Source organism: Chelonoidis abingdonii, chromosome 20 (assembly GCF_003597395.2).
Source record: "Chelonoidis abingdonii isolate Lonesome George chromosome 20, CheloAbing_2.0, whole genome shotgun sequence".
NCBI lineage: Eukaryota > Metazoa > Chordata > Testudines > Testudinidae > Chelonoidis > Chelonoidis abingdonii.
The window spans coordinates 24,562,927-24,576,950 of NC_133788.1; the positions used below are offsets into that span (position 1 = coordinate 24,562,927).

Below are 14,024 nucleotides of genomic sequence, written 5' to 3' on the forward strand. Positions count from 1 at the left end.
GAGGAGTACAGAAACAGATTTAAAGAGCCCTTTATATCGATATAAAGAGCGTTGTAGTGTGGACGGGTACAGCGTTAAATCGGTTTAACGCTGCTAAAATTGGTTTAAAAGTGTAGTGTAGACTAGGCCTGAAATGACCTTTAGGTAAGGAGATCTGAAGAGCTTGACATTCATTGCCCAAAGTCCAGATACTGCTGCACTAATGTCTCCAGTCCTAATGAGTGTAATGCGGTGTGAGGAGCCCATTCTGGCTGGTACAGGAACTAACTGCTGAGTGTGCTGATGTTTGTGTATGTAAGTCCTGAGGAAAAAAAACAAAGTGACTTAACTTCCTCCTCCAATTGCAATGACCTGTAGCACTGCTAAGGTTGGGGGTGCAAATTCTAGGGGATTTGCCCTCTGCTGTGCAGCCATAGTTCTGGTGAAGGGGTGGGTGGGTATGTGGGGGTGTGTGTGTGTGCGCGCATGCGGATATAGATATAAAAAGGCAGTGGATGGAAACTCAGCAAGATGAGTTTTTTATTCAGACTGACTGCTGAAAGGAGTGGATCCTTTCGTGGCTGATGCTGATGAGGTTTCTAGCCCTTACAAGATGGGTCACAGGTATTGAGCTATGAGTTGCTTGTTTGCTCAGATTGTGGCTCCATCCTTATCAACTCCAGCCAGTGGGTGGAACCCCACCTGGGTGCATAAAGATACTATCTGTCCTCAAATGTGTGTGGGTCAGGCACCCTGCTTGCTTCCCTAAGTCCTGGAAAAGTGAGTTGGTCCTGCCTGTCAGCCGTGATAGAGGGTGAATCTTGTCCACTATGCTTGAGGAAGGATGGTGCATATGAACAGGCAGGGCAAAGGGGGATAAGATGCGGGACCCTGTGTATGAAACTTGCCAAATCCTTGGGATGTAATAAACAAATGGCAGGTTGTATAGTGTCTTTGATAAGCTAATGTCTGAGCCTGCTCAATCTGTGTTTCCTGGATGTCCTGAGCTGCAGGGCTGACAGGTTGGGGTGGAGAGTGGGAGGGCAACAATGGCTGGTGATGGTGTTCCCAGTTCTGGGAAGGTGGTCAGACAGACTCTGCCTGTTATAGTGCAATGCAGAGATCTCTAGGGAGTGACTTGGACTTAGCCATCATGAGCAAGCATTTGTAAATGGACAAAGAGCAATCTGTGCTGGTGGCTGACCACAACACAGGAATCTTAAGAGCACAGGGAGCTCAAGCCAAACGATCTGCACAGAGAGATAAACAGATGTGATAAATGACCATAGAAGGCCTTTTATAGATTCTAGCAGGGAGCATCAAGAAGAAAAAAAAGCTGCATTTTAAAATGAGAATAGGATATAAAACAAACTTTGTGCCCTTTGCTGCTGCTCTGTAATGGGGAAGGGCAGCCTTGTAGTGTGTCTTTATTACTAAGCAGTAATATCAAGTTGTTGGGGGGGGCGGGGGTTTCTGGAGAAGTGGAACTGGAACTTCCCCTGGCCTTGATGGAATGATATTGTCATAGTGAACATTTCCGTAGGGCTTGGAAGGAGTTCAAATTAAATAGCTATTAACAGAAAACCAAGTTTAGACATTGACTAAAAATGCCTTCTCCCAGATGCTCAGTTTTCAGTCTCTTGGGATTTCCCACTAATTCTCTCCAGTCATCCCAGCAAAAACCAGGAAGTCAGAACTCTTTTATTTCTAATCTTAAAAACAGAAGAGAAAAAATGACCCCAAAACCCAAGCATACACAACCCTTTCCTGCCACGTTCATCCACTATGAGGAAGCAAGAAGTCCCAAACATGCTTTTCTTTCTTTATTTTGTAGGTCATTTTTACATGGAGAAGTCTCAGTATTGCAACCCCAATCATTCAAAACATGTGTCAGGCCTTTAATCATAAGGTCACATGTACAGAATGGGGACTCACTACATCTTTAAGAGTGGTTACTCTTAAAGGGACATAGGGGTCATGGTGGCAACTGGCTGAATATGCGCTGTCGGTGTCAAGAAGCACAATCCTTGGTTGCATAAGCAGAGGAATGTAGTATAGGAGTAGGTAGGTGTTTTTTGCCACTGCATACAGCATCAGTGAGACCATTACTGAAATACCATGCCCAGTTTTGGTATCCACACATCAAGATTAGAAAGGGTTTAGAAATGAGGTACAAGAATGATTCTGGATCTGGAAAATCTCTTGTATGATGGAAAAAAACTCAATATATTTAGTTTATCCAAGAGACGGTAAAGAGGTGACATGATCCCTGTCATTAGTATCTATGTGAGGAAAATATTTCTGATAGTGGAGGGCCCTTCAATCTTGCAAAAAAATGCGTAACAAAATCCAGTGGCTGGAAGTTGAGAAGCTACACAAATTCAGATTAGAAATAAGGTGCAAAATTTTAATGGTGAGGATGATTAGCCACTAGCACAGTTTACCTTGCAATGCGGTGGATTCTGTCACTTGGAATCTTTAAATCAAGATTGCCTTTCTTTCTAAAAGATGTGCTGTAGCTCAGCCAGAATTTAGGGCTTGATGCAGAAAGTGCTGGATGAAATTTTCTGGCCTGTTATGCAAGAGATCAGACTGTATGAAACTGTCCCTTTTTATAGCCTTGACAGTATATGAAAAATAATAAAATTTTGGGTCTGAATGCCTTTTTATGGTTCACTTTTTCAAGTCTCTTCTGCAATCATGAGAGCTAGAAAATAATTTTATTTCTTTTAAATAATGAAAGCTCATGATTGTGTAACTGCCTGTCCCTAGTAGCTGGAGTTCTAAGAAAAACACCTAACATCAAGAGTTGGCAACACTATGGGGAAACAGGATATGGAAGGAGGATAGCACCAGTGCGCTTTTCCTGGTCTATTCTGAAGGTTTTCCTTCTAGGACCAGTTCTTCCTTCCTCGCCCCACAAAAAAAATATCAGGTTCAGATATTCAAGTGGTCAGGGCCAACAGTTGGGGCCAGGTTTTCTACAGAGTTTATCCAAATATGCTGAACTCTTTTGAAAATCCAGCTATTTATTTTAGTACCTAAATGGGAGCTGTGCTCTTTGGAAAGTGAAGTATCAGAGGGGTAGGCGTGTTAGTCTGGATCTGTGAAAGCAGCAAAGAGTCCTGTGGCACCTTATAGACTAACAGACGTTTTGGAGCATGAGCTTTTGTGGGTGAACACCCACTTCGTCGGATGCATGTCTATAAGGTGCCACAGACTCTTTGCTGCATTGAAAAGTGAGTCTTTCTCAAAATTCTGCCCTAATGCAGAGAGGAGCACAGGTTCTGCCTTCCCTCCTTGCCATAAAAAGACTTGGATAGGATGGCAAAGGCTGTTTTGCATCTTCAGGCACATTACTAAAAGTTGCCACCAGCCACTATGGCTGATGTGTCACCTAGGCTTAGTCTTGCTTCTATGCTGTGTAAAAAAAGGCTCTTTGTGTGATCTCTGTGGCTCTGAAAGAAAACCAAGCCATGAAGCAGCTGTGTTTGTGGAGTACTTGCCCTGCTCCAAGCCCTTCCCGCAGCAGCTGTTGTAATTCTATAGGCTTATTTAGGTTTAGAGTATTACTGAGTTTAAATAAGTAGAAGCTGAATTCCCTGCCTGGTGACAAGGACCAGCCTCTTTCTAGAGCAGTGGTTCCCAAACTTTAACAACCTGTGAACACCTTTCACAAAAATGTCAAGTCTGGCGAACCCCCTCCTAAAAATGAATATTTCCAGGGATTTTCTCCTTTACCTGAGTATAAATTATAAAAGCAGTGAGCTTGGAAATACAGTTTGTTTTTATGACATGCTTATTACACACTATTTACCATTACAGTATTTTTATTACATTATGAAAACGGTAACACTCTTCCAAGATCTCACTTTTGTAGCTTGTATCACTTTGAATAAGCCTGTTATAAAGACAAGGCTCCTATGTTTCATCAAGGAGTATCAGATGTGAAACAGCATGAAGGTATTTAAGAAGCCAACTCAAAGAGTTCCTCCTACACAAGCATTCAGGTCTTGAGCAGTCCAGGCAAACAACGCACATTACAACAAAGCTTAAACTTGTTCTTCATAATAATTTTAAAAACAATACTAGCTGCCTATTTAATTTTAAAAACAGCAAAATATATCCACCTCCCTTTCCATTTCTTATAAGGAGTCTTGAAGTTTAAATCTCCTCAGTGTGATAGAGATGCTTGCTTTGATCTGCTTAGCTCTTGGAAGTCCAGGGGCTCAGGGCTGCTGGCCCCATGCTGTCCGGGGTCCCTAGGGACAGCTCTGTCCACCATTAAGGATTTTTTTTCCTGAGAACCCCCAGGGGTTCACAAATCCCAGTTTGGGAACCACTGTAAGAGTAAGACAGAGAGATTACAGTGTGACAAGTGTGTTGTGGTGCAGATTTAGGCCACCACACCCAGAGTTGCAATTTCATGCCCAGGAAGAGATCGCTTTATGTTTCCAATGCACGCCTCCCTAAGACAGTTCTGGATGCAGGTATCTGGGTGTGGGCATGTCCTACTGTAGAACATTGCATAATAGCCTGCTGCCGCTGAGTTGTTTTCTCAGGATTCCCCAAAAGTACAGTAAGGGCTAGTCCACACTAGAAGAGCTACATGGTGCAGCTGCAGCACGTCTGGTGAAGATGCTCTTTGCCAGCAGTCACCAACCCATAGATCGCGATCGATTGGTCAGTCCTGGAGCCTCTGACAGTCCATCGCAACCTCCAGTTGCTAAAAGTCTGATGGTGCAGCAGGGCTAAGGCAGGCTCCCTGCCTGTCCTGGCTTCACACTGCTCCTGGAAGTGTCCAGCATGCCCCTGGGGGGCGGCAAGAGTCTCCATGCGCTGCTCCTGCCTGCAAGCACCGTCCCCACAGCTCCCATTGGCTGGGAACTGCGGCCAATAGGATCTTTGGAGGCAGTGCTGCCAGGGGACACAGGGACATGCTGGCTGCTTCCTGGAGCAGTGTGGGGCCAGGGCAGGCAGGGAGCCTGCCTTAGCTCCGCTGTGCCAGCAACCAGTAGCTGCCCAAGATAAGTGCTGCTTGATGGGAGCCCAGAGCCTGCACCCTTTTCACACTCCAACTCCCAGCCCTGAGCCCCCTCCTGCACTTCAACTCCAGCCCTTAGCCCCCTCATGGAGCCAGCACCCCAAACCCCCTCCTCCACCTCAACCCCCTACCCCAGGCTCCACCTAAACTCCCTCCCACACGCCGAACCCCTTGGCCTCAGCCCGGAGCCTGCACCCCCCCCCCAAACTCTAACCCTCTGCTCCAGCCCTGTGAAAGTGAGTGAGGGTAGGAGAGAGCAAGAGACGGAGGGTGGGGTCTGGAGGAAGGGGTGGGGTAGATCCTGGGTTGCACTTAAATTAAAAGTTATCTTGTGCATGAAAAGATGGAAGACTACTGCTCTGTGCTGATGGGAGAGAGCTCTTCCATCAACATAATAAATCCACGTCCATGAGAAGTGGTAGCTTCTCCTACCAACATAGCACTATTCACACAGGTACTTAAATCGATGTAATTTATGTTGCTCAGGCAAATGGCTTATTCACACCCCTGAGCAACGTAAGGTATACCAAAGTAAGTGGTAATGTAGGCCTGGCCTAAATCTCTAAACATCATAACTGCTGCTCCTGCTCTGGGATGATTCAAGGACCTGGAGATGAGTTCCATACGAAAGTTTGTAATGAGAAATAACCATGATAAATAACTGAGCCAGATGGAACTTCCAGAGTGTTCCTGCCTGAGAAACACTTACTGGAGTACTTCAAAATGTAAATAGGCAGGAGATCCTGCCTTTGCACAGACTGGCATGCCTGCCTTATTACTGGGAAAAATTGATTTGTTTTCCTATTGTAGCATGTGTTTGTGAGAGCTGGTCTCTTCAGGTTCAGTCTAATTTTTCCCAGCTCAGCAGGGTCCCTAAACAACAAACAAAATACTGCTTTTTTTTATCAATTTTAGAAGGGGACAACTGTATGTGTCTGTGGATGTCGACTAAGGCCTCTGTTTAACATGCTAATGATGCCGTTTTAATCCCTGAACTCCATTTGAGATGAAAATAGGAAAAGACGGTCTACTTGGAGCAGAAGTTCTGCCTGTTTATAAGCTGCAGGAAAGAACCAATTTTAGAGACTTCCCAGCACCCCTCTGATTTGAGTGATTTCTTTTTTTGAATCCAAGCTCACAGGTATGGGGACTCATCCCCTTCTGGATATTTAAAATATTGGTGGTGTTTCTTCTCCATAGCTTTTTTAGAGAAGATATTTTTTTCTTCTGTCCCAATTTACACTCTTCCTGCTACTCCTGGAGTGGGACACATTTTGTGAAGTAGATTCAAAAAAAGTAAATTGTATCTGGATACTTATCCTGCCCTGTTGTGTGCTAAGATGATGAACTTTGTCCCAGCTGCTATTTGCTGTATGTTAATGACATGGAAGAGGACCTGTAGCAATGTATGAATTTGCAGGAACCATCAAAGAGGAAGATTGGGGCCTGGTTAGAAATGGGAGCTTGGGCTTCAGTGCAACGTGCTGAAGAGAATAGGTCTGAAAAACTATAAGCCGATCATGCTCTTTTACCTGGGTACCTAAGCAACCTAAAAACATTAGAGAACACTGATCCAGGGTAGGATTTGGGATGAGAGTGGGCAGAATCTTAAACCCATCAGCATAAGGTGTTGCAGCATTTGCATCTGCATTTTCTTTGCTTTTCTGTCATTAAGTGCATTTTTTTTAAAGTGGTAATAATTAACAATTTACCAAAGATTGTGGTGGGTTCTCCATCACTGGCAATTTTTAACTCAAGATAGCATATCTTTCTAAAAGATATCCTCTAATTCAAACAGGAATTAAGTGAAGTCCTACAGCCTGTGTATACAGAAGATCAGAATAGATGATCAGTGGTTCCTTCTGGCTTTATGTTCTACGAACACTTGTGGCGTTGTAGAAAGTGTAGAGTTGGAGGGACCGTGATGCAGGTAGGATGCTGAAGAATGAGAAATAGGGAAGTGAGTAGTGGAGATCAGTATCCTGTGGGTTGTGTGTGTTAGAGGTTGGGGGTATTATTAATCAGGGCCGCCCAGAGGATTCAGGGGGTCTGGGGCAAAGCGGGGGAGTGGCCATTTAAAAAAAAAAAAAAAGGCGCCACCTGCTACGGCGCTTGTATTCACCAGGTGGTGCTTTGAGTCTTCAGCGGCAGCGGGTCCTTCACTCGCTCCACGTCTTCAGCAGCACTGAGGGGCCCGCCGGTGAAGCGCTGCCGAAGACCTGGACTGCCGCCAGGTGAGTAAAAATTAAAAAGGCTTCTCTAGCCAGGGAAGGGATTCTCAGCCAGGGCTCGCAGGGCCCCTGTGGGGCCCGGGGCAAATTGCCCCCCTTCCGCCCCCCCTCCAGGCGGCCTTGTTGTTAATCTTCCCTTTTCTAGCTAATAGACAGGACCAAGATGTATACAATTCAGAGGTGCAGAGAAAGGTAGTGAACACAAAGTTTGACATGGAAACTGGTTGGAAAATAGGAGCATGGAAGCGTGAGCAGTGCGGAAGTAAAGGACAGACACCTTTATGCAGAGGGTAATTAATGTGTGGGGAAGACCTACTCCAAAGGCAGCAAGAAAAGCTACAGCCATGGCTATGTCTCTTTTGGTTTACAAGCTGGTTACTGAGGGCTTTTCTACATGGGGAAATTTACTGGTATAACTAATGATATACTTACAACTTCCTGTATGGACACTCTTATTCTGGAATTAAAGTGCTTTTCCAGTTTGTGTGACATACTGGTATAATTATACTGGTAAACTGTCCTGTGTAGGCAAGTCTTGATGGAGGAACACTAAAGGCAGCAGAGTAGATGAGCACTTTCACAGCCTCATTGCATCCCAGTGTACTGTTGTGGAAAGCCAAATAAATTCTTGAATAATTAATATTTCTTCTGTTTCCTAGATCCAGAGGCAAAATTTTTGGTGCTAGGGGCTTCTCAAAGCAACTTTCTTCCTTCTTCCATATTACAGTTTCAACAAGTTTTGTTTTGTTTTCTTCTCCTCCCACTCTTCCCCCCCCCCTTCAGCTGCCCAACATGTTTGGTGACCTTCGTTCCACATTCATTGCTCTGATGATTGGCTCCTACGCTTCCTCAGCTGTCACTTTTCCTGGAATCAAGGTGAGGAAGTGGAATCCTGAGCTCTGACAAATTTGTCTCAGCAATTCTGATGTTGCTGTCTTAGGACTCCATGTTACATGATGGTCATTAGAAAGGATGGTCCAGTGGACAGAGTACTAACCTGGGATATGTGAGACCTGCGTTCATTTCCCTACTGTGCCACAGACTTCCTGTGTGATCTTGGGCAAGTCATTTTAAATAGGGACAATATCCCTACCCTACCTGACAGGAGTGTTGGGAGGATAAATACATTAAAGATTTTGAGGTGCTCAGATAGTACCTCAGATAGGGCAATAAACTGGCCAGGATGGTTTTTAGAAGTTCTGAGATGGTTTTCAGTGAAAAGTGCACAAGTCATAGGATTATAGTGGTGTTAAAGAAACAGAAACATTTTTTCCACTTTTAGTGATTATAAGCAATCTCTGGAGTTAAAAATATAAATTTTAAATCCTGGAATCCATGGGACCAATTGTAATAAAATATCAGCTTTTGATTATTATCTGGAGGTGTCTGTCTACCTTCAGATAGTGATAAGACTAATTGTAGAGTTTTGTGGAGAGCTCTGAAAGGGAAGGAGAGCCAGTAAATCTGTGCTATTTAATACATAGCTTCATCCACAGAGGCAAAATTCATACAGTTTAGCTTATATAAATTCAAGACTCTGATGGGTCCGGACAGTAGGTCAGATCAAGTTTATACCAGCCATGGAGCAAAGTTCCTAATGGGTTTCCTAAGAAGATCTAGATGTAACTTCTCAAATGACTATACAGTAACTCCTCTCTTAACATTGTAGTTATGTTCCTGAAAAATGCTACTTTAAACAAATCCAATTGTTAAGCAAATTAATGTAAATGGGGGGGGGGGGTTAGGTTTCAGGGAAGTTTTTGTTGCCAGACAAAAGACTTTATTTTACATACAGAGTGTAAGTTTTAAACAAACAATTTAATACTGTACACAGCAATGATGATTATGAAGCTTGGCTGAGGTGGTGAAGTTAGAGGGTGTGATATTTCCCATGGAATGCCTTGCTGCTAAATGATGAACTAGCACTTGGCTGAGTTCTCAATAGTTAACAAGTTGTTGTTGTTAATGTAGCCTCACACTCTACAAGGCAGTACGAACAGAGAGAGGGGAGACAGCATGGCTGAGAGAGACTCTCTCTCACACACACACACCCAGTGTGTGTATGTGGGAGAGTGTCGCGCATTGCCTTTTTAAGTACTCTGACCTCACACTAAGTATATTGCCTTTTTAAGTAGATCAGCAAGTTGAGATAGCTGCAGCTGCCAGCAGGCTCCCTCCGTCCTGAGCCCTGTCATGATAGGGTATAGGAGCAGGGGGATAGGGGGACACCCTGACATTAGCACCCCTTCTCCTCTCCCCCTACCCCACCCTCCATGCAGCAAGCAGAAAGCTCCCAGGAGCAGCTCCAAGGCAGAGGGCAGGAGCAACACATGGCAGTGTGGAGAGGGACAGCTGAACTGCCCAGCAGTTTCTAGCCTGCTGGGTGGCTGCCACACATGGAACTTAGGGGAGCGGGGAGCTGATAGGGGGGTTGCCACCCTGGTTCTAAGCCCCCACCATCTACTTCAAAGGGCTGCTTTTTCTGCAAGCACTGGACAAAGCAGGCAGCTGCCAAACAACAGTATAAGGGAGCATTGTGCAAATTTAAACGAGCATGTTCTCTAATTCTTCAGCAATGAAAAAATCATCCTGGTTAAGGTTGTAAGTGAGGAGTTACTGTATTGTTTCTGACAGAGCTGGGTTTCAATTTCCACAGAAGCTCCTTGTTTTCTTGTACTGATGTCTTGTATAAAGACATGCATAAATTTGTGCACAACTTTTGTGCTTACATGATGTCACAGAATTCCTTCCTTCCTTAGATGTCACCTTGCAACCCCGTTTTTCAATGCCACATGCTTTCCCCTCCACCTTACTCCCAAATCTACTTCAGCAAACACTAGATCATAGGATATTTTACATGCTAATGATATTATTCTGTTGTGAATTCCAGGTTATATATGACTTCGGTGTCTCTTTCATCCTCATTCTGATTGTCTGGGCATCCTGTGCAGGACTAGTTTTCTTCAACTGTTTCTTCAACTGGCCACTGGAGCCATTCCCAGGACCAGAAGACATGGACTACACGTAAGTGTCTCCTTCTGCTCTTAGGAATGTGGAAATTGCTGGACTGGATCAGTCATGGGATACAATCTCTCTGAGAGAGGCTTGCATCAGCTGCTTCAGAGAGAGAGAGAGGGAGAGGGAGGTTTCTCTTTGGTAAGTGGGTCCCAGGTGCTCTATCGGTTAAAATCAACATCTGGAAATCCATAGTCAGCCTTCCTGCATCCTTTGACTCCAGGATCCTTAGATCAGTCCATGAATCTCAGCCCTGCTTTGGAGCTCTCACTTTTTTTCCTTCTGCCCACACAGAGTGAAGATCAAGTTCAGCTGGCTGGGATTTGACCACAAAATTACAGGGAAACAGTTTTACAAGCAGGTGACCACAGTGGGACGTCGTCTGAGTGTGGGGAGCTCCATGAAGAACCCCAAGGAGCTGGTAGCTCAAGAGGGAAACAAACTCTGTCTGTCAACAGTGGACCTGGAAGTGAAATGTCAAGCAGACGATGCAGGTATTGTCTCTGGATTGGTGCATGTGACATTCACCCCAGTGCAAAGGGCCACCATAAGGTCAGTGCACCACTTAACTCCTCAAAATAGGAGCTAAGCAATATTTCAGCCTTGTGCAGGGCCTTGCATGTGGTGAATTTAACCAATGTGTCCAACTCATCCTTGTGCAGATAAGTATATGTTCAGGCACATATTCCCTCTTCCCCCCCGATGCATGCATGTACCTTGATGGCATATGTTGCCACCCTGGCTGATGTCTGGGTGCTGGTGAACATTACATAGTACATAATGTGTAAACTGATATAGCTAAAGACTGACGTGCTCAATTCTTATAGCTACTTGTCGTTGTCCTCCCCACATGATCCCTTTTTTAGGGAGTCCCTTCTGCACAAGTTAGTCACTGGTGCTGAACTCCCCATTGGACTATCCCTAAAGTATTGTGTTTATGTAATGTAGCCAGTAGAAGACTACTGATCTAAACAATCCAGTCTGTTCTGATGTCATGTCTGTTTAATAACCGTTACCAGAGGCTGCCTTCTTTACAGACTCTCTTGTTTCCTCTGCAGCATCTCCATCCTTTATGCACAGTGTCTTCAGCCCAATTTTGCTACTCAGCCTCATCACCATGTGCGTCACTCAGCTGCGGCTCATTTTCTACATGGGGGCCATGAACAATATCCTGGGATTCCTTGTGGAGGGAGACTTGGAGACAGGTAGAGTAATGCCCAGAATTCTCACCTCTTCCCTTGAAACAGGGAAATGATCCTGACCATTCACCTACCGGGGATGATGGTTTCTTATTAGTCACCAGATGCCATTCTGTTTATCTGCCTGTCACTAGCTCAGTGGTCAGAGTGTAACCGACAGCTGCTGTCATGGTCTGATGGGTGGCTGGAACCTGCTAAAGCAGAGGGGCAACAAGATGTCAAATAACAAGGTGAACGCTCGAATATCAAGTTATTTTTAGCCAAGCTTGTATTAAATACTTTCCATGTTTTGTCCTTACGCAGGGGTTACCAAGTTTGGCAGGTCAGGGGAGGACCATAATAAAAACCTGTTCCACTGGGTATTTTTTCAGGAGCAAGCACAAAATACAGAGCAGCTGAGTTCAACTGCAGATACTCTTTCCCCCCCCCCCCCCCTCCTGTGACTCAGTCCAAAGCACTGAGGGGAAATGATGTCGTGATAGCCTTGTGCATACTGTTGTGTGTCTGGGAGGCTGACTGGCAGCTTCTGTTCTGGGTTTTTTTTGTGCCTGATTCAGTGAAGAAAGCCAACAGGAAAGAGTACATTAGTTTAGAGTTTACTTACTGAAAGTATCCAGAATGGCAAAACAAAATACTGCACAAAACAAAATTGGGCTATAAGATCTGGTTTGAACTTGTTAAATCTGGAATTTTGTGAAGCTGATAAATCAGGAGGCACTAGGGGAGGAGAGGAGAATAAATGCAAGAAACTCAGAATGCCCTAGCATTCCATGAATTGCTTTGTTTCTTTAGTCCAGTGCTTGACAGATTGTAGCATTTGGCTCTTTCTCTCTTCTGGCTCAAGAGGCAACATAGACATTAAACACTAAATAGGACAATTCCCAGGGTTGGATGCCTTTCCCAAAATGGGCTCCATGCTTCTCACTCACTTAACATTTCTTTTTTCACTGTTACACTCCTCCATTTTGCTTGTTTTAGTGCTTGAGGTTAGTTTGGGTTTTATTTTTAGTCCCAACTTTTTTTTAAAAAAAGCGAGTGTGTGTTAGTTTTTGTGACAATTTCTGATTTATTCTCTTGATACAACTCTTATTTGGACCCCATAATAGTTCAAGTGAAAAGATAAAACTCTAAAATGCTGAGAAATGGGTTGTGTCCTATAGACCTGGTATCTGTTTCTGTGCCACCGTCTGGATTTCTCCTGTGGTGTAGCCTGGACCCAGCGTGCTAGTTGCTGTCTTTAGAGTTTCCATAGTATCAGGAAAACAGTAGGATGATCCAAAGTCTTAGCATTATCTGGGTTGTGTCTGCTTGGTTCACACGAAGAGCTCTGAGAAGGATGCAGAGGTGTAGAAATGTGCTTTAGAATCAGAAATGTAGGGCTGACAGGGATTTGGAGAAGTCATCAAGTCCAACCCCTTGCACAGTGGCAAAACCAAGTAAATGTAGACCGTTCCTGACAGGACTTTGTCCAACCTGTTCTTAAAAACTTCCAGTGATGGGGATTCCACAACCTCCCTTAGAAGCCTGTTCCAGAGCTTAACTACCCTTGGAGTTAGAAATCTTTTCCTAATAGCTAACCTAAATCTGTCTTGCTGCAAATTAAGCCCGTTACTTCCTGTCCTACCTTCCCTGGACATGGAGAAAAATGTATTGCAGTCCTCTTTATAACAGCCCTTAACAGTTTTCAATTATGTTATCAAGTTCCCCCTCCATCTTATTTTTCTCAAGACTAATCAGGCACAATTTTTAAAAATCTTTTCTTCATAGGTCAGGTTTTCTAAACCTTTTATATCATTTGTGTTTCTCGCTTCTGGACTCTGTCCAATTTGTTCACATCTTTCCTAAAGTGTGGCACCCAGAATTTGACACAGTAGTCAATGCTGAGTAGAGTGGAGCAGTTACCTCCTGTGTCTTACTTACATCCTGTTGATACACCCAAGAATATTAACCTTTGTTTCACAGCTACAAAGCATTGTTGATTCATATTCAATTTGTGATCCACTCTAACCCTCAGATCCTCTTCAGCAGTACTACCACCTAGCTGGTTATTCTCCATTTTGTAATTGTGCATTTGTTTGTGTTTTTTTTTTTTTTTTTTTTCCCTTCCTAAGTGGAGTACTTTGCACTTGTTTCATTGAATTTCATCTTGTTGAATTCAGACCAATTCTCCAATTCATCAAGGTCATTTTGAATTCTAACACTGTCCTTCAAAATGCTTGCAACTCCTCCCAGCTTGGTGTCATTTGCTGATGTTATAAGCAGATTCTCCACTCCATTATTCCAAGTGATTGAATGAAAATATTGACTACTACTGGACCCAGGACTGACCTCTGCAGGACTCCCTTAGATATGCCCTCCCAGTTTGACAGTGAACTGCTGATTATTACTTTCAGTATGGTCTTTCAGCCAGTTGTGCACTCACCTTAATTTCATCTAGACCACATTTCCCTAGTTTGTCATGTGGGTTAGGGGAAGGGCTAGACAAATACACTTATTAATTAATTACTTACCCTTTCCTGCTGCTTTTACATACTGTGGTTTGTTCTCAGAACAGAC

General features: G+C 44.0%; 1 protein-coding gene across 1 annotated transcript in view; it reads left to right on the forward strand.

Moving 5' to 3' along the window:
- SLC43A2 (solute carrier family 43 member 2) overlaps positions 1-14,024 on the forward strand; it is a 51,804-nt gene that overhangs the window by 23,702 nt on the left and 14,078 nt on the right. The window contains exons 6-9 of the mRNA XM_075059524.1: positions 8,038-8,130; positions 10,145-10,278; positions 10,564-10,763; positions 11,328-11,474. Of these exons, the coding sequence (XP_074915625.1) occupies positions 8,038-8,130; positions 10,145-10,278; positions 10,564-10,763; positions 11,328-11,474 (574 nt within the window). The remainder of the gene's footprint in view (positions 1-8,037; positions 8,131-10,144; positions 10,279-10,563; positions 10,764-11,327; positions 11,475-14,024) is intronic.